At 38.3% G+C, this 21,735-nt stretch overlaps 1 protein-coding gene across 23 annotated transcripts in view; it reads right to left on the bottom strand.

Annotated features, from left to right (window-relative positions):
* TRPM3 (transient receptor potential cation channel subfamily M member 3) overlaps window positions 1-21,735 on the bottom strand; it is an 846,268-nt gene that overhangs the window by 230,550 nt on the left and 593,983 nt on the right. For 16 of the 23 annotated variants that reach the window (XR_012072024.1, XR_012072026.1, XR_012072025.1 and 13 more), the window contains 2 exons: window positions 13,206-13,377; window positions 274-348 (listed from right to left, as the gene is read on the bottom strand). Coding sequence is in view for 6 of the 23 variants with exons in the window: in XM_031677179.2 (XP_031533039.1) it covers window positions 274-348; window positions 13,206-13,377 (247 nt within the window). In the remaining 17 variants the exon portion in view is untranslated. The remainder of the gene's footprint in view (window positions 1-273; window positions 349-13,205; window positions 13,378-21,735) is intronic. The other 7 variants (XR_012072021.1, XR_012072020.1, XR_012072017.1 and 4 more) reach the window with 1 other exon arrangement.

The raw sequence follows: 21,735 nt of genomic DNA on the forward strand, positions 1-21,735 counted from the left end.
TATATGAAAATGCTAGCACAGTGCCTGGAACATACTAGGACCTCAATAAATGTGCATTTCTCTCTTCTTTGTATTACATGGTATTATTAGGATGATAAATAATAGGGAGTAACTAACCTCTGTTGTGGTTGGATGTCTTAGAAGAGATAGATATAAACAGTAGTCATAGGAGGGATAGTGTTAGGAATTTGTAAAGGAAATGAATATTTCTATGGTTAATTTTCTTGGTTGGGGTTTAAAAGGAAATTCGTGTTGTCTATTAATTATACTTACCAATTGGTTCTAATTGGCAACTACCCCAAAATGAATAAAACAAGCGGGAGTCAAGAGAGAAAAACGGCAGGCATCCTGTCAAAAAATAAAATCTTTGAAATTTCTACAACCCAATGGTCAGATACACATTTTATTAAAGCAGACCGATCACCCAATTTACAAATTTACATGTGTGGTGGCAATACAAGTTGCATATTCAGATTTTACGCAAAGCATCAAACAGCCCTCTCTACCAGCTATACCTTGTCTCATTGCTCCTTTAGTTAAACAGGTCCTTAAAGTAAACATCCTCTTTGCTATAAGAAGTATCCTTCATTATTCTGTTTCAGCCTAGACAACTGCTATAGTGGTTAAGGGGTTAGATGAGTGAATCCCTGTTCAATCTTTGTAACAAAGCTTAGCATTTCGTAAATCCTCAAGAAATGTTTATTGTTGCTATATTAATTATAATTATGTCTTCCCAGACTAAGACCTGGAATCCTCCCTTTCTCCTTTTAAAAACATTTTTCTGATTTCTAGAGATATGTACCTTATTCTCACATGATTAGCTACTTTTGACCTAAAAGAAATACTTTTCCAGAGGCTAATGTACTAACTTCTTTTCTTTTTAAAGGGGACTTGAAACCAATGCCAATGTGTCACTCAACATACCTAATATTTACTGAAGCGATTCCCACATTTCCTTCTCTTCTCTCATCAGTCAAGAAAATGATGAAGTACATAGATAGATAGTCATATATATCACATCTCTATCATATCATATCTGTCTATCAATCTATCTTTCAAAAAAGTCATCAAAGCCATTTCATTATAATAGATTTCCTACCAATTTGGCTATTCTAGCCCAAACTGGGAGATAAATTTAATGGTAAGTTATGTCTCTGGAGTTGTTAACTTATTAACAAGCTAGTTTTAGCTGACCTAGGCAGGATCTTACTTCAAATCTAGGCTTCAGGAGAATCTGTTTCTGCCTTTTTATGCTCCTTCCCTTTCTGTCTGAATTCCTAAAACAGCATTTACAGAGGGTCCTACATTCTCAGGTTATGTCTTCCAGCCCTATTTCTCTAGGATCAAGCCAGACTTCTAGAGCAGCCACAACTTGTGGCAGTTGTTGATTGTTCATTGGTCAGGAGGTAGCTGATTGGTGAGAGGCAATGCAGCTTCTCACCCCACTCTTCACGGAATATCACTTGGTAATTTTCAGTGCCCATAACTTGGCAGAGCTGCCTTTAAGTAAGAATGTACTCACTTGGGAAAACACAAAGCAATATCCGTAGAAGCACAAAAATAGAAGGGTTGGGTCTTCTGGATTCTCAACAGTTTGCAAAATAACAAGCCAACAGGAACTACTGTATGTTTTCTGGAAAGTTACTGATTAGCACATTCCTGGGAACTTAAATTCAGCATGGGCGCACACACCTCTCCAGGCCGCTCTACCGCTGTGTGCAACCATTAGACCGCTTGCTAAATCCTATGAGCAAAACCTCAAAGAGTCGATAACACAAACCCTCCTGGAAATTTAGCACAAAAGCACTTGTTCAAGGAACCAAGTACAAACTTGGTTTAGCTACATTTTTCCTGCAGAGTGAGTAGCACACAGGTATTTTTAGTTTATTTCTACCCCCATCCCTAGTTTCCAAACCCTAATGAACAAAAGTTAAATCACATTTTAGTGCAGATTAACCAGATATGTAGCAGATTTGTTGATGGTTAAAAATGGAAATGTCTGAAAATCCAGCATCAGTTAATTGTGATCTCAACTGTCTCAATATTTCCTTGTTTACCCTTCAGGATGTAGTGGAGAAAACGGCCTCAAGGGGAAAATGGAAGAATAAAGGGCTAAGGCTTTTGCAGCAAATGAGGCTGTTACCCTAAAGGCCCTGCTTTAACTTCCTGCTCAGGTGCATGTAGAACCTTTTCTTATTTGAGTTCCTCTGGTGCTGTGTCACACAGAATTAGAAAAATACCTCCCAATATAAGGTAGTGACAATGCTGAGCAAAGACCAGCAGAATAAGCGTTTAGAGTCCTGAGTTCAGGTAAAAGCTGCGTCAGTTAACTCACTGTATGAACTTAGGCAGGACACTTTATTGACCTTTTCCAAGTGGACTTTCCTATCTGGAAAATAAAGGCAGTGAACTACATGAAATATATTTATATATATATATATATAACACATATGATAATATATACTTATAGATACATAGAACTCTGTGAGTATGAATAGCTGCTGCTGCCCCATCTATATATCTATATCTCTATGTACATAATAATGTCCCATTTTTCACACTGCACTATATTTTACCTGCACATCACAATAGGGTGATGAAGCATCAATAAAAGGGAAACTGAAATATATATATATTTTCCTTATGATTTTGATGATTGTGTTTCCTAAAAAAACTAACCCTAGTTTAATGTAGACCTTATTTATATTTGCAGTGGAAATTCTGCTTATGAAATTCTGACAGGATGAACAATTTAATGAAAGTCAAATAAATGTAATTAGACCACATGCTGTGCACTAAATGTCTAAGTATCAAAAGCTTTCACCTGCATGGCTTGAAATCCATTGCCCATACTCCACTTATCAAAATCCTCCTGAGAATACCTGGGCCACACACCCCTGTGAACATGCCATCCAGAAATGCTTTCTGTCTGAATTCCTGCTGTACTTCATCTCATTAAAGGGCATTTAACACTCACTGCAGTATCATGCGGCCCTTTGCATAGTGAGAGGCAGCGGAGCAGTGGTCGAGGCATGGAAGCAGGCAGGCTTCTTGGGTCTGCCACTTATTAGCAGTCTGACCTTGGGGGCTACTACTTGACCTCTTTGTGCCTGTTTTCTTTTTGGCCAACAGGAATAATAATGGCACTCACTTCAAAGGGTTGTTGTAGGGATTAAATCAGTTATTTCTTGTAATGTTTTTAGAACAGCACTCAATTGTTAGTGACTGTTAACTTATTGGTAAAACTCTGAGTGCATCAAGTCCACAACTGTGTCTTATTTACCGTGCAACAGTGCTTGTCCACGGTAGGTACACAAGCAAATACTTGCGGAGTAACAGAGGAACTGTCGAGGGGAAGTACGACGGAGAGAGAGATCACTGTCTATTTTAAATGACAGATATTTTGAATTCTCATTTTTGCCACATTTTGAAAAGCTAAAGACCTTGTGACATGTATTTTGGCTCCATACAAAGTATTTTAAGAGTACAGTAGAGTCAAGAATATAGTGGGAATCTTTTTTTTTTTCCAGTGTGAGCATTACAGACAATATTCAACATGAAACAGCTGTTGAATGAGCTGTGTGCGAGCCTGCTCCAACACAGGGAGTTCTGACTACTTCCAGTTTTCTTTCTTCCTCCATCTCCCTCCCTCTTTCCCTTCGTTTGATAAAAGCTGTATTTGGTCATTGTTAAAAAAAAATAACATTGATAGCTTTTTAAAAGGTATTAGGTGGAAACTGTCAGTTCTCACCTTACCTCCCCCACCTCAAGTCCTACTCCCTAGAAGCTATAACTAATCATTGTTTACCTGTCCTTTCATATGTTGTATAAGCATACATATATAATTTTTTAAAAACATAAATGTGATCATAAACATATAGTTGTACTCTTGTACAGTAGGCTTTGACCCAAGAAAATAACATAAAAATTACTATTGGTATCTTTCCATATGAGCCAAAACAGCTACTGTATTATTCATAATAACTTCAGAGTATTTCACTGTATGTTTGCATAGAATTTAATTAGCCACTTGCTGATGAATCTTTGAATTATTTCCATTTTTATTATTGTAAATAATATTGCAATACATATGCATAAAATAAATTCCTAGAAGTAAAATTACAGGGCCAAAGGGCACACATTTAAAATTTAATAAGTGTAGACAAGTTATATTCCAAATAAGGTTGCCCATATCTGCACACCCGCCAGTATCTATTTCCATTTACACTTAGTGATGCTAGATATTTTTTAACTTAATTTTTTGTCAGTCTGAGAGGTTAAAAAACATTTCATTGTTGTCTTAGCTTTCATTTCTTTAATTTTCAATGAGGTTGAGCATTTGTATTTTCTTTCCTGTGATATTCCTTTTGATACGCTTTGCCCATTTTCTTGCAGGACTTTTCTTTTGGATTTGTGGATGCCCTTTGCTTATTATGGAAATGAGCCCTTTGTCCTAGTTGCAAATATTTTCTTTGCTTTGCCATTTGTTTATATTATTTGCTAATGAGGTTTCTAAACATTGGATTCATCTTCTACAGAGACTTAGTTTGTGTGAAAGGAAAAGTCACCATAGCTCAGAATTTGGGATTATAAAAAGACAAGGGGAAAAGATACTCAGCAAGGCAGAAACAAGGCCAAGAAACTATTCTACACAAAGAGCATCCAGAGAGGAAAGGCGAGGTTTGTTTTCAAAGCGCTTGCCTGTGGTTTCATTAAATCTGTAATGGCAATAGGTCCTCCTAGGCTTGGTTCGCTTTATAAAATAGAAAGGAAACCCCAACTGTCTTTAGCTCTAACTTTTAGGTTTTATTGAATAGCATGAGCTAAAACCAAAAGAAAACTAACTAGGGTGGATCCATAATGATACATGTATTTCAGTCTCTAAAACAAGGTGAATGAGACAAGGTGAATTCACCACTTACTAAGAGAGAAGTTCTATCAATCTTTCTATAACTGTCAGTGTCAGCAAATACTTTCAATTATATATTCACTGGTATTCAGAAGATTTTGAGAGCCCTTCAGCTGTATTTAGCCAAATTATCAGTTATCACTTAGGGGTTATTAAAATGTAGCAATGTCCAACTGGATAACTGGTATAAGAAGGCTTTATAGCCCTTACAACTTCATCTGCTTGTCAGGTCTCCTCAAACATTTCAACAGAGTAAGAGGATGAACTGCTCTTAGCCCCTGAGACAGGTCTCTTGTCCTTTTTCCCCCAACAAGGCCAAGGCCCCATTATAATCTTTCCTTCTCAGGAAGTACTTGAGAGGTGACCAGTATCCATTCTGTTGCCTGTTGCCACGATTACAGTCATGTGTGGGTCACATGAGAATTCTCCAAGATTATTCTTTGAAACATTAATGTCAAGAGCATAATGTCATAGAAACACAGAATCTGCGCTATTTATTTTTAATATTTAGGGATTTAAAATGTTACCAAATGATGTGCAACAAAATACGTAGCTAAGGATCCCCTATGGAATGCACATAAATTATGTACAGCACAGCATATATAATTACTTTGAGGCTAGCTAAGAGGATCTGTTTGAGATGACCTACTAAACCAGGATTGTCTAAAATAACGTACATAAATTTAGACAGCTTGTCTCAATCCAATTTCAAGGGGAAATTACAATTTCCAGAGCCGATGCCAGACTTGTCAATTACATAGCACCAAGTAACTCACAGGTGAAAAGTGAAAGGGCAAGATATGAAGCATATGCTACAGGAGTTATTTACGAATAACGCTCCCCAATGAACATACTGGAAGGTATAGGTGCATCTTATTTATGAACAGCAGATATGTTTTATCTTATGTGTCAATTCCTGCTGGTTCTTTTTTTTTTTAAACGGAGGTGCTGGAGATTGAATCCAGGACCTTGTGCATGTGCTCTACCACAGAGCTATTCACCTTCCCCCAGTCCAGCCAACTCCAGTTAATTCTTAATAACCATCTGGAATGTTATGTTGAAAAGGTATGGCAAAAAACCCTGCTAGCTGTGCCCTAATATCCATTCCTCTCTTCCTTCATAGTGGTAGAATTTTAGCTCTTTGCCCAGGATAAAGATTAGATTTTTGAATCCCCTTTTTGCTAAGAGTGAACATGTGACCAAATCTTGACTCGCAGGATATGAGCCAAAATACTGTATGTGACTTCCTTAGTGTGCCTATAAAGGGAAGGCTTATGGTTCTCCCCTGCTTCTTTTTCCTGATTCCTTCTGGCCAGAAGGTAGATATGATGGTGAGCTCCCATGGACCATGAAAACAGGGATGGGCACAGCAAAAGAAAGAAGAAGGACTGAGTCCTTAAGACTGTGAGACTACCACATCAGATCTGGACTCATGTTCAGAATAACATATGAGTAAGGAATAAACTCCTACCTCATTTAGGCATCCATCGTTTTGAGTCATTGCTATAGTAGCAGAATCTGCATCTTAATGGATGCAAAATGGTTCTAAGCTGTACCAAGACTCAGTGGGAAAAGTGTCATGCTAGGTTTGCAGTGTCAGCCATGGGCAAGGAACCCCATGGTCTCATGCCAACTTTAACCTCTTACTGTTTGGATATCCAACTTACTCCAAAACAGAAAATTCTCCGAGGAAACAAAACGCTCATGTAACTCAAACCTTAGACCTTTCCTCTGCCATCTGCCTCCCTCTCTGTGCTATTGTTGACACTCAGGCTTGGCCTCTTTATATTTGTTATAAATATCAAGAAATGAGACTTACTTAATCATAATAATAATAAAAATAAATAATACCTGTAGTATTTATGATATAGTAATGAGACTTACTTAACAATCATAGTAAGAACCAAAATAAATAATACATGTAGTATTTATGATATATGATTTATTCATATATAAATCATTGTAATCCTGTAAAACAGTCTCCCAGGAAGCTATCTGCTTATTTCAATAATTCTGCTGTTGCTAAAATATTTTTGAAATTGTAAATGCACACATTTCTTATAATAACAAATCACTTAAATTTCTTTCATGCCAAATCAACAACTCTTTACTGGGCACTTACTGTGCATACCATTAACATTAGTTTTGGAGTCAGAGAAAATTTGTTGATAAATAGTAAGGATTTAATAGTAAGGATGACAATAGTACTCCTTAGTTAATCTATGTCAATTTCTAGGGTAAGTTGGCTTCATAATTTAACAATAGAAAAATACTAATATTTATAAAGGGACTGTTACAGTCCAGGAAATGAGAGGCATAAACCAGAAATGAAATGTAAATTTTTAAAAAGCACTGCTTTATGGTATTTTATGTCATGAATTTATTCATTCACTCAAGATTTATATTACTGCCTACTTTCTTATTTCCAAAATAAGTCTCAGTAATTTACAGATGAAAAATTAGAGGTCTCTTTGTATTCAATTTTGAACTCTTTATTCTCCTGGAACCTTGGTTTATTAAAATATTCCCTGCTCAATGAATTCTAGTGAGTAGGCTCTCCAGGGGCTTACAGGTAGAGCAACCATATTTCAGGCCTCTGCCTCTACCCCCAAGTCAGCTAATAACTGTGGACTGGAGGATTTCTCCGAGCATAAAAGATTCTGACAGGAGAGCTGCCCAGCATTGAGCACATTTCTGGAGTCACTGAGCCTGAAACATACAAAGCAGTGGTGCTAAGAGCGGGTGCTGCCGAGCTAGATATTCCGATCTGATTGACTTCTTGAGTCAGTTCTGCCTGTTAAGCAGGTCGGTGTGTCTCTTCAAATGAAAAGTAGCTTCCTTAGAGCCATGATGGCAGAAAGGTCAATCAAGCCCATTTACAGTTTTCAAATACACTGGGAGCTCTAACACAGACGATGACTTTGTTCCTCACCCAGAAGAGAACAGATTCAGAACAAATAAAATTGGATATGAGGAAGAACTTTCCAAGAGCAAGTGATTTAGGATCTGAAGGACTTGCCACGGCTGATATCCATCCTATGCTGTTGACTGAGGATACTAAAGTCTTCACAGGTTGTTAGATATTTTAAATCTCAGTGCTGGCCCACTACTGCTGCCACTTCTACGTCTTTAAATAAGGACAGAGTATCTTCGAAGGTTATGGCCCTGCCAAATCAGGTGTGGGCTATTGGAAAGATTTGAATTAAAAAAAGAAAATCAAAAAAACATACTCGAAGTAGTGTTTCCTAAGGGATGTGACTGGCATTTGGTCCAGGCAAGTCTTCATGTGAAACTGTCCTGCACAAGGTAGAATAGTCACATTCCTGCCTCCTCTCTCATGCCATTCCAGAGAAGTAGAAATTGTGTCAACCAACCCCCCTGATACTTTAAAATGTCTCCTCTAGAAGGGAGCGTCACCCTAGTTGAAAACTGCCATAGTCGTGTCTAAGATTTATCTCCAAAAAATGGTGGTAAAGGAACTAGGATATAAATGATACAGTTATGAGTACTTTTTCTGATTATGGAAATTTCATTGAAGCAAAATGCTTTAAATCGATGACTATCAACTCACAGAGATGATCGTTTTAACATAAAATCTCTTAGAACTAGTATGACTTTACCTGCAATGAATCATCACTCTGTACATTAGCCTGTTCATAGGGCTCATGTACCAAATAACTCAGTGGAAAGGGGAAATGTCTATTCCTACAATAAAGAAAAACTTATCAGGGATAACATTCTGTGCGACTAGGAGACATAATTATCATTATTATTTTTGTTAGTTTCTGTGAGTATGCACACAGTCATATGAATAGGTGTGCTGGCTTAGGGACTGCATAATAAAACATCTGGGTTTCCCCCCTCCCACCCAGAGAACTCTAAATAGCAATATCCTCCAATACCAAATTTGATTGTGTTTTATGAATTCTGTGATCATTTCTGCTACTTGTTTACTTAGAACTGCCAAGCCCATTTTAACCTGCGACTTTAGAGAAAAGTATTCTTGGTGGCTTCATCAGATGAGGCTACGTTCAAATGTCAGTTATTACTCTGGGGCAAAGAAAGTGCAGACCATCAAATCCTCTTCCAGGCAAACCCTGATAATAGTAAAATTGCTGGTTACACAAATCTCAACCTACCTAGACGTCCCCATTAAGCAGTACTCCAAATTTGTGTATCTGTAAAGACTCCGCGGGACATAGTCCCTTAGACTGGATTTGGTCAGATGTAGATTTCACTTTATTGTATGAAGATGACAAAGAAAATTCTTGCCTCATAATGAAATTGCCTACAACCAAAGTTGATGTTCACAATATAATTAGAAATATAATTTGAATAAAACTTTGCATTCAGCCAAACCTAAAATAAAATTCAAACACAAAAGAGTAACACTTTAATCAAATAGAGTCCCAAGAGAACTACATTTCTGTTCCTTTCCTCCAATCTCCTTTTTAAAGAAAATGGTAAATTATAAGAAGAAAATCTGATATTGGCCCAAATCTAAACTTGTAAGATATATTCTGGGTCAATTCACATTTAGCCTGAATTCAAACACCTCCACCAAAAAGAGTTCTCAGCAAATCTAGCTAGCATTCATAATGATTGCTCCAAGACACTAGAACAGCTTGACTCCCCGAAGAAATATTAAATTTTCTCCCTTTCACTCTTTACTCAGACAGGAGGAACAATTACTGTTTAGAATATATTTACAACAGTATTGAAAGAGTAAGAGTTTTCTGGCTCTTGCTGCACCCATGTACTCTGCTCTGCCTCCCACTATACTGGAGGGCACTCCCTCTGTTCTCCTAAGGCATGTTCTCCCTTTATGCACTGAACCTCATCAACTCCCTCCCGCTCAAGGACTTTGTTCCAATCCCCTCAAGATTAGCCCTCAGTTCCTTTCTCTTTGTGTAAAAATTTACTCCTTACTCCCTAGGAGCTCCCACTAGCCCCCTTCCTTTAAGAACACACTGGTGTCTGTAAGTGACCGTGCAGCATCCTTGATGTATCTGTTCCTTACCCTGAAGGCCCAATTCATTAGCAAGCCCTCTTGAGCTCTACCTTCAAAATATATCTTAGGACCAATATTGTATGATTCCACTTACATGAGGTACTAAGAAGAGGCAAGTTGATAAAGACATAAAGTTGGATGGGGCTTATCAGGGGCTGGAGGAAAGGAGTAAAGGGGAGTTAGTGTTTAATGGGTAGAGTTTTGGTATGGAGTGATGCAAAGTTCTGGGATGGAGAGTGGTGATGATTACCCACAGTGTAAATGTACTTCATGACACTGAACTGTACACTTAAAAATGGCTAAAATGGTAAATTTTATGTTATGTATATTTTACCACATTAAAAAGATCAATTAAGAAAAAATATATATATATTTGAATATAACCACTTTTTACTACCTCTAATGCTGACATCCTTATTCAAAACACTGTCATCTCTCACCTACATTTCAGCACTAACCTATTGAAACATCTCCCTGCTTATAGTCTTGCCCCCTACCTCGGTCTGATCTCTGCACACAACAGCAGAGTGATGTTTTAATCCATTAGGGAGATCCTGTACCTTGCCAGATCAAAACTCTGTTGCAGTAAAATCCAACTCTTTACAAAGATCATGATCTTCATCAAATACCAGAGCCTTTGTTCCTGCTCACACTCCCCAGAACCCCTTTCCAGTGGTGGCTCTCACTTCATTCGGGTCTCTGCTTACACATCACATCTTCAAAGAGGCCACTCCAGCCCATCTAATCTAAGCCATCCTCCTAACACACATGTGTGTGTGCATGTAGAAACACATACCCACGACACACACACACGCCTCCCTCTGCTTTATTTTTCCTAACAGCTCTTTTAGTACCAGACATCATGTATTTACCCATTTACTTACTTACTTATTTCTCCATTTGCCCCTCTTGACTTAAGCTCAATGAATTGTCTACTGCTACTTTTCTAAACCTTAACTATGACTAGTACATAATAGAAGTTCAAGAAATATTTGTTTACTAAAGGCATGGTGGGGATTGTTTGAGGCTTTTCACGTTCAATTTGAGGTTTAGAAAATCACAGGTGGAAGAGTGCTCCTAAGCAGGTAATCACTCATGTCTGAAGGATTCTGCTTAACAGAGAAGTTCTTCGGCAATCAATGACAATACTTCCAGGAGGACTGCTGACAGCAGGAATGAGTGGAGGGTGGGGAGAGATGAGATAAGGGATGCCAGAACGCTGAGAAAAGTCCGATGTGCTGGTGCCTGTAATGTGTCATTATTAGTAACTGGCATGTTGATGAGAGAGGGCTTAAAGGTCTCCTGAGTAGGATTTGCTCAATAAAGGAAAATATTCTTCAGAAGTTTACGTCATTTATGCAAGAAAAAAGACTTGTGGAAAGATTACTATGGTATGCAGGTCACCCCAAAGTGCTGAGGAGGAACTTTAATGAGTGTATTCAGACTTCCCCAGGGTCATCCCACATGTAATAGGTGGTGAGCAGTATTCCTGTGATACAGCGGTAGGGGGTCTAATCTTCAGGAGACTAAATTGGAGCCTCATGAAGTTGAGTTCCACTGTTGTATTTTAGGTTTCTTCAACTTTTGAAGAAGGAAATGAAAAAGTAAATGAGATTTTTCAAATGATTAGAGGATAAAAACTTATTTTTAATATACATTGCTGCTAATTATGATATAGAGAAAAAAATCATGTTCAGATTAGGCAGCATTTAGTCTCTTTACTAAGCACTGAACTTGACCCTGCATTTGCTCTTTGTCTACCCTCCTCCCACTATCTTCAGTTCTCAGATTATTCCTATTTAGGCTCATTCTTAAACTGCTGTATATAAAAAAAAAGTCATGCTATATAGCCTATAAAAACCTACATAGGTATTATTAATTATGTAAGATTTGCCTTTTCTATCAAATATGGTAATAAAGTTCAATTCTAGTATAACAAAACCTATCTCTCATTGGCTATAGTGGTTTTGTTGCTTTTCATCTCCACTGGTTTCTGAATGGACTTTCTAGTCTTTTCTACTCTTTTTTTCCCAAAAGATGTTTACCTTGGGATAATACTGTGTTTTCTCTTTCCAAAGATAGTTGAAGATTCTTAGATAGAAGAGAATTTTCTAATACATTTTTGATTTCAGGCCTATACCCAAATGTATTATTCCAGACTTCTCTGTGAAAAAGATGAAGATACGAAAAATGACTGCTTAAATAGTAGTAGTTCCTAAAAGGTGGAACCAGAAAAGAGAGTCTAGGAAAGAGAAGTTGTAGTCCAATAGGTTGACACCCCAGTTCTGGGAGAGAGCGGGTAAGAGCAAGCAAAATCCATCCGGACAAGTGCAGAGAAAATACTAGAGATGAGAAAAGTCATCTGGACATGTTGAGTCACGTGACACTGAACTTCTGAAAACTTACATAGCCAAAGAGAATTTTCTGTTATTTGGAACTGCAGGCTTTGTAAGCTCAATCAATTAAATCCAAGTTCCCCTGATGGAACATACAATTACCACAAAGCTTGAGCCTGCCATGGAGCCAGGTGTTACTTTGTGAAAGCAAATCGAATTTTACTTTGTGAGGAGGGACAGTATATTATTTTCATAGTTCTATCATATTAAATGCAAGCCATTTAATGACTTGGGGGGCACTGCTATTTTTATAATGCTACCTCTTCATAGCTAAATGTGTACATAATAAATAAAGCATAGAACACATAAACACTTAGGAGATAATTTTAGTGTAACCATGGGATATGTATTGTGTGGCACCCATAAATATACACATATTTTTAAATATGTGTGTATCTGGAGACAATGAATGAATAATACATAAAATTAAAAGAATTAAAGTTTCATCAAGATGGTTACTCTTCATGCTTTAGTTGAGAGAATGTCAATTCCCTTGAAATGCCTTTGCACAGTCAGATCTATGTAAAGATCAAAATCTGATTTTCTCTTTTTTTTTTAACCACCAAACATAGTTTAATAAATAGAAAAAAATTCTCCAGGGTGCCTTTCCTCCTTAGACTACTGAGGATGGAGGAAAAGTCTGGAAAGAGAAGTTTATCTGCATTTCTAAATTCATATGGGGTTGAATTTTTTCATGCATAGTAACTGAGCTTGAGTCCATTAATTGTGCAATCACTTCTCATGCCTCTGATTGTCCTCCTCTAGTTGACTTCCTCTAATTCAAGCCCCTGGCCCGGTAGAAATGATGATCTGTGTTCAAAATCTGCTCAGGTTTACTCCCTTTCAGCATATTTCCTATGAGGCACGAGTGGGAACAGTATCGACTTACTTGTGTTTATCTTCTGGAGTGAAATGTGCTTTTCCAGTTGTCTCCTAAGTTTCACCTCTGCTCCATATTTTCCAGTGGTCCCATTGTCAGCCAGAATGAAGTGGGAATGCATGCTGTTGAGGACCGTGAGCTTGCTCATGGGATTGGACATGGTCTGATATGGCCGGACAACCTGCAGAATTTCAAAAGGAAGGGGCAGAAGTCAGAGAAAAGAGAGTGAAATATGAAAAGGAGAACCAGACATACAGGAAAAAGAGAAAGGTAATCTCTTCGGTGCAGCAAAAGTATAATCTATATTCTCTTCCTAACACTACTTTGGGTAGAATCAAAATCACAGAGAAAAAAATGTGACAATGAGTGTGTATATGTCCATGAATGACTGAAAAATTGTGCTGAACACTGGAATTTGACACAACACTGTAAAATGATTATGAATCAATAAAAAATGTAAAAAAAAACTCTCTTTGTCTTTGACTTTTGATAAAAAAAAAAGATTTATAGTAAATGTTCCATTCAAACTAAGATTACACTTACAGGTCTATGTATTTATTTATTTTCTGGATTCATAATGAAAGTAGACCTTGTGTTTTCACTGTTCTTGAAAACTGGCATGTGAATGATTGTTTTTTGAAGCTGACCGTTTTATATGCTGATGAATCCAAAACAATTTTTAAATTTAGGTATTTTGTTTCTTTCTTTCTCCTCTCCATCATGTCCATACTCTAACAGGGACAGAAGAACAATCACGATTCTGGAGTATGGTAGGGGTGGGTATTGGGAGAGGAGGGTGATCTTTTCTGTCAAGCTCGTTTGGCAGTCTGAAAGTCTGTTATTTAAAAATCTACACTGTTCTTATTAGACACCTTAAGTGGAAATGTTGAATGTAAAATAAGTCTCATGAGACAAATATAAATCAGGCCCAAAATGTTTATCTCGTCTATTTTTTTGTTGCGTTATTTTAATTTCATGGTGAATTACATGACATAAAACAGAACAATTCTTAGTGTGGCCTTTCAGATTTTTTATGTAAAAAGAAAAGCAAAACCTATTGTGAGCTGGCTGTTTTATATACATTATCTATATTCCTTGCAACAATCCTGCAAGTAGATGTTATCATGTTTATTTTGTAGGTGAAGAAATAGAAATACAGGTTAAGTAGATTTTGTAAGAGTTTACTATACACAGAACCAGAATTCATACCCAGGTCTGCCGGATTCTAAAATCAACGTTTATTCCCTTTTCCCAAGCTGCTTAGTCACAATGGAAACAAGAGATGTGTTGGAAATCTACTCTTAAAGTATGTACATAGAAATTTCACGCAAGACTATGAAAAGGAACATTCAACAAACTCACTGTTACATGTTCCCCATACAGTTATCTCTGTACTGAATCACTGAAATTGACAGGACAGAAATAAATGCTAACAGGTTTTTATTTCTGTGCCTTTATGCAGTGTGTACATTAATTATGGAGCTGAGATGCTCGTGTTCATCTTAAGTATATAATAACTCACCATGAAAAGCTGTAGTAAGACTGAGTAGTTTGCTAAAGGAATTACAAAGCGATTTAGTAAAGGTAGCTGTCAACTGGAAAGATCTCATAAAAGCCCTATTTTAGACCTTGATGGTGATTTCAAAACCATGCATTTCTACGTCCCTGGCAAACAGAATCTACTCAATAAATAGTGAAAGAATTAATTTAAAAAAACTTGAGACAGATATGCTTTTGTTCAAAATTGAAAAAAAAAACCCTTTCTTGTCTGAATTGTTTGGGAATTGATCTAATCTAAATTTAAAATGTATAATTCTGAGCTTTTGAAATATCCTTCAGTCCTTTCAATACATGTGCCTATTAGTTAACACGGCATTAATATGACATTAATTCATAGCTTATTTCTAGCTGGCTCTGATTGATAAAGGAAGCCCCTAACTTTGTGATTACTGACTATTTCCAGTAATCACATGGAGCAGGATTCAATTACTCCCTTGTCTAGATGAGTGAATGAGAAGTCCCCCTAAACAGAGAGAGAGTGGTTGGCAAACCCCATCCTGAGTTCTTTATCACTGGAAGAGTAGGTCGCTTGTGGTTAAAATTCCCATTTTGTTGTTACTCATTTTTGATCATAAAACATTCATTCTACAGCAGAGAGCAAGTTAATAAATATTAATGCTTTGTTGAAAGAGGCTTAGCAGAAAGACTTTCTCCTATTCTTAAAGTGCCTCTGCATTGTACTTTTGGACAAAAGAAAAAGCTTTAGATTACTTTTCCTAACAGCATCTCCCCAAGGCTCCATGCCAAGAAGGAGGAAACCCCACAGCAGTTCTGTGAGAGGCATGGGACACTGGATTTTCTAGAGGTTAAACTATATATGATGGTGAACCCCAGGCACTTGCTCTAGCTGAGACATGGGACATGTTTTCTAATTCCTGGGAACCTAATTAAAGACCATCAGTGAAAGTGACATTTTCAAATGAACAGAGGAGTGAAACGACTCTGGGCCAAATTGATGTACTCATCACCAACTGAGAATAAAAGAACATAATTAAATCACCTGACTATATTCTATATATGTTTCCCCCACTACAGGACTCTAAGGACATGGGTGCTTCAGTCTTCTGAGTTTTAACCTTCTTTTCTTGTGAAACATGGCACACCAGCTCTTTGGGAATACTGTACATTTCAATCAGTCCCAGTAAGAGGGTCAAGTTTACAGTGTCACTCATGAACTTTAATTCCTCCATATTAACTGCTCCTCATTTCTTCTGATCTTATGCGAAGGTAGGTTAAAGGTGGCCATATTTGGCAGAGATTTTTGTCTGCTGAATAAGAGGATATAAACCTGAAAAATAAGTAAAATGTCCTAATTTATCTTATAGTCATCATTGGGGGAAGCTATGCTAAATCTTGGAACAATTCTGAAGGTCTGAGCCACAGAAATCTGCTTGAATCCCAGCTCTGTCAATGGGTGTGTGAATCTGAGTCTCATATTTTTAATCTGTAAAAGGGAAATGATAAAACCACTTACCTCATGGGGGTTAGATGAGATTATATGTGCAAAGTACCTGGCACCATGCCTGGGTCTTAACAGGCAATCTATAAATGTGAATTCCTTCTCAAGCTCTGCTTGATTTTAGCAACTATAAACTGATTTTCCAACTGCAAACTAGTGACCAAAATGAAGTAACGAGAGACAAGTAATTGACTTTTGTTTTACACAAGGATTTAAATCAATCAACATAAGTAAAGAAAAAATATCAGTAATCGGTAAAATATGCAAAGTGTTTTTTCTTTGCATATCCCCCCAGGTTATTCAGGAGGGTGATGTTCTCAAAATACTTGTTGATTAACTGAAAAGTTGGAAATAACTTCCCAAACGCTTCAGAGGAAAGTGTTTTGGTCTAACTTGCCTACAAAATCCACTTAATATTCTTCATAATAAATGTACCAGCGGCCTATTTTTGTTCAAGTTACAATCTGCATATCTGCAAAAGATTTGCTGATCTTCCTGTTATGTTTTTCAAATAGAGAAAAATAATGTCTTTGTATTTCATGAATACAAATGAATTTTCCCTCTGATAAAATTCTGGAGGTAATGAATTCACTTACACTGTTAAGAGCTCATAAAAAGAGGACTTTTTTGGAAGTGTGTGTGTGTGTGGGTGTGTGTATACGCACATGTGCTAAGTGCACAGTAAGAACCACTGTGACCTGTTCATGACTTGTAGGTATACAGGTTACTCTAGCACATTTCTCAGCCAGTGTTCCCTGGGAGAGTCAAACCCTAATGCCCTGCAGTAGCCCTTGCATGTAATGGACCACCTTCTCTCCTAAGAACATAGGATGGTCCAGGTTATGTACTCAAATTATTTCCTGTGTTTTGTAGTTCAGATGAGGAATCTGGGTTGAGAAAGGCTGAATGGTGCCTGAAAGGCCTACATATCGAGTGATCTTCCATGATTGGTAACTACAAGGGAGTCTACCCCTAGAAGGGAAATTTGCTTAGAAATGGATTTTAGATACTTAGGGTTCTTTGGGTACCATGGGCCATTGCCTCTAAGTAATGACATTTTGCCTCTTTTTCTTGCCCCTCAAGGGTATGTAAGAGACATTTTTCACTCACTTCACCCATTTTACACCAGTTTGTATTGGCTGTTTGGTAAAGTTCTGGTTCCAAGGTCACAGTGTACCTTGACTCTGCAACAAAGAGGGAATGTAGTGGAAGCTGTTCAAGTAGTTAATGAGGCAGAGGTCCTTTATATCAGGCATGTGTAGGGTCATTATCACTGCCAGGAGAAAACTGATTTAGAGACACTGGAAAAATGAAATATCCTTCACGTGCTGGGGCCAGAGTGCTGCATTTATCCATCCCTGGATGGGCTTAAACTGATCTAGGACACCTGCTTGACTTTTCCTCGCTACCTTCATGCATGTTCTGGTCTCACCCAAGAGTACTTAGTGAAAAGTCAGGAGATGGGAGTTCAAATTCTAATTCCTCTAATTACGAATTTATGACCTTGGGCAAGTCTTTGAATTCATTCATTCATTCGTTCACACACTCCTTCGGAATTTCTCGAGGAAATGTACATGGTAAGTATTGGGCTGGCTTGAGGAGATACATAATCTTGCATCTAAGTCATATCTCACAATAAATTTTTAAAATATATTTACTGAAAGAAATTTTTTGGATGGTAGTTTTCTCATCTGTAAGGAAGAGAATGTGTCTAGAAATTCTGAAGTCTTTCTACCTCTAAAATGGAGCCTGGAGAGCCTGTATTAAAATACACGTTTGCTTTTTCCAAGTTAGTACAGAACAATGACCTTCCAGATGTGTTGGTTACAAAAAAAAAGGTAGCTCATTTATGTCTTGGTGTTTCTTCCATTTTGTCGTGCTTTTTATGATGCAAGGGCAGTTTGGATATCTGTGACTCTTCCTGAACAGAACTGAATTGAGCTCAGTCAGGTTTTTGTGTCATCAGCCACAGGCCTTCTGCAATCCCAGAACTTAATGCCTGGTGAGGTGTATATCAGCCTTTCTCAGGCAATAGCAGAGTAGGGGACAAGTAGCCCACTGAGTCATTCTTTCCCTCCTAATAGTACTCACTATGATGATAATTTAGGCAGGAAGAAAATGAGCATTCGTTGATCAGTTATTGTCAGCCAGGCACTGTGATAGATACTTTCCCCTGAATTAATCAATTTCATGATTATCTTAAAGACGAAACTGTAGAGGCTCAGAGAAGTGAAGAGTCTTGGTCCCACTAACCACACTGTTCCCTCTAAGTCACATGTAGATCTTCAATTCCTTTACAGACCAGGAGATGGTTAGATGGAAGACAGAAGATCCTGCCTGATTCTAAATTTATAAAGGATATTATGGTTAGTTTTAATGCTGGACATTTTTGTCCAGCTCAGCTGGGCATTAAAATCCTTTTGACAGCTGATCAGATTATTTCCAGATGAGTCCTCTAGAACTGTATAGTAGACAGAGATCAGAAAAGGCAGCAGCATGCAGGAAAATGGGGTGTGTGCTTTGAGAAGAGAGAAACAAAAGGAGTGGCAAAGTTCTTCTACGATCAGGCATGTGCTTCTGTAAGGGATGAGGGTATACTGCAGAGATATGGGAAACAACCTCTGTGTCTGAGATAAAGAAACAAGGAGACTGGGAGAATGAACTAAAAAAAAAAAAAGAGAGAGAGAAAGAAAGATACTGTGTATCCTCAAAACTGTAGTGAGGCCTGCGCTACTGGAGACACTGGCTTGTTATTTCCCATTCAGGCAGCTCAGCTGTAAGTCCAGGTATAAAGCAGGGTCATACTGAAACCCAGCTGCTGCCTTCCAGCTCAGCAATTCAAACAAGAAACCAGCAAACCCATGGATCCATCTCCAAAGAATGCCCAGATACTTTAGCTGCGTGACTCTCACTAAAATCCACAGGAGGAGCAATTATATCTTTCTGTAGCACTTTGAAAATGCGTTCCTCCACTCATGGGCTGCAAAGAGTTGCACTGTCCTAATTTCAGGCTTTCTACTCGAAGAGGCTCACCTTCCTCTGCCGTGTCCTGAGGGGGACTGTGTACCATTCAGACACAAGGCTTACTGCTAATGGGAAAGGCCCTTGAGTTCTGAAAGGGGTTACCCGCTTTAGAAACCACCATGTATCCATGGGGTGATTTAAAACTATGTTCAAAACTTATTTGAAAAAGCTTCCCTTAGTCTGCCTGGATTTAGTGACTCATTTCTAAGTAGAATAAAGCAGAAGTGATGGTGTGTGACTTTCGAAACTAGGTCATAAAAGGGATCCTCTCAGCTCTCTCTTGGATCTCTTACTCTGGGGGAAGCTGGCTGCCATGTTAATCGGGCAGCCTTCTGGAGAGGTCCACATGGCGGGAACTCCAACCAACAGCCATGTGAGTGAGTCATTTTGGAGGAAAGTGCTACAGCCCCATTCATCCAAGGATGTAGCCCCAACTGACACCTTGACTGTGACCTTGAGAGAGACCTCGAGCCGGAACTACCCAGATAAGCCACTCACAAATTTCTGATCCACAGAAACTGTGAGACGACGAATGTGTTTTTAAAACTATGAAGTTTTGGGAGGTAATTTGTTATACTGTGATAGATAACTAATATAACAGTGTATTACTATCATCTTTTTTGAGACTTCAAAACATATTTTCTTCCCTCTATTCTGGATTCATTGGTGCATCATCATTTCATGACCTCAAGCCTCCTTGGGTCCTCTGAGCTGCCTGATACTCCCTCCTGGGGGTCTGATCAGTCCTGGCTCTGGTTCTCCCTTAGGGCTAGGACTGCTACCTTCCACTCTCCTCATAGTCTTACCCCAAACACCATCCTTCCTCGTTCGGCAGGTGATCTGACTCCTGTGCTTACACACCTGCCAGTCAAGTAACCCTAAGCAGGTTATTTACCTTCTGTGTCTCAATGTCTCTATTTGTAAATGGAGATTAATAATGATTATAACCCCCTCATTGGGGCATCATAAGGATTAAATGAGATATAAAACTCAGGAAATGATCCACATAGGAACTCACGTAAATGATGGCTGTTCTTATAACGGAGAAGCAAAGTATTGCAATAAGAGATAAGAATATGATCTTGGGAACTGGGTGGCGTAGGTTTATATCCCAGTTACATGATTCATTAGTTTTGTAACACTGGGCAAGTTACTTAATCTCACTGTGTTTAGTTTCACCATCAGTAAAATGGGAAGAATGATAGTGATACTAAAAATAACAACTTCTGAGTGCCATTATGAGAAGTAATGACTATCTGTGCAGAGTGCTTAGACAGATGCTGTTACTTATCAAGCTCTACAAAGTGTTGATATTATTATTGTTGTTATTATTTCAGGGATAAATGATAAACCACCAGTTAACTTCAACTTCCTGCCACCAATGCTTTGCCTGCATATTCCTTCCTCTTCTCCTCTGGTTACCAGGGTACAGATGGCTCATCTCCCCATCAGCTCTTGGCCCCATCACTGCAGAGCCACTCTAGGACTTATTTCATCAATTATTGCCTCTCCATTCCTACCTCCATTTCTACCATGAACATACAAGCAAACTCAAGTCTCTCATTTCGAAGAAAAAAAATCCCTCAAATTATGGCTCCTTTTGGCTACTCATGTCCCTGATCCTCATCCAAGCCAAGCCTCTAAAAGGTAGTTTCTACCTTCCATCTCCACTTCTTCTTTTCCCTCTTCAACCCACTGAAATGTGGCTTGCCACTTCATCATTCTTCTGAAACAGCTTTGACCAATGATGCCAATGATGTCTGTCTTGATAAACTGGATGAACACTTCCAAGTCCGAATCTTCCTTAGCCTCTCAGTTGTACTTAGCATTCTTTTCACTCCACCCTTCTGAAGCACACTCTTCCCTTGGCTTCCATAACACTCTCTGGTTTTGCTCCTATCTCTGGCCCTTCCTTTGGTCTCCTTGGCAGGCTGCTTCTCCTCTGCTCAGTCATTAAATATTGGCTATCACCAGGATCCAGGATCCAGGATATCACCAGATCCTCCTTTTCATCAATCTACATACTCTCCTTTGGTGATCCCATCCACTCAATGACTTTAATTGTCATCTGCATGCAGATGCCTTCTGAATCTATGTGGGCAGCTACATCTTACTCCTAAGCTTCTACCTCATATACCCATTGTCCTGCTGGACATTTTCACATAGATATTTCAAAGGGACTTTGAAATCAACATGTCCAAATCCAAACTCAACACCGTCTTTACTGGAACTATATTTCTCAAGTAGTTGAATGTAGCCCTGAACTTGAGTGTTTAGCTAGCACTGGCTCCTCTGTAACTGTACAGACTTGGGTGGGTCTCCTTATCCCTGAACTTTTCTTCTCGCATCCTCTGAATAGATCTTATCCAACCTGGTCACATAAGTCTAATAAACACTATGCAAGGACCACCATTGGGAGGCTTTCTGAGCTTACAATATCAAGTCATATTTGGCTTGCACTGGAAGTCAGCGAAAAATGTACTGAGTTGGAAACTG

The sequence above is a fragment of the Vicugna pacos genome, chromosome 4 (genome assembly GCF_048564905.1).
Source record: "Vicugna pacos chromosome 4, VicPac4, whole genome shotgun sequence".
Lineage (NCBI taxonomy): Eukaryota > Metazoa > Chordata > Mammalia > Artiodactyla > Camelidae > Vicugna > Vicugna pacos.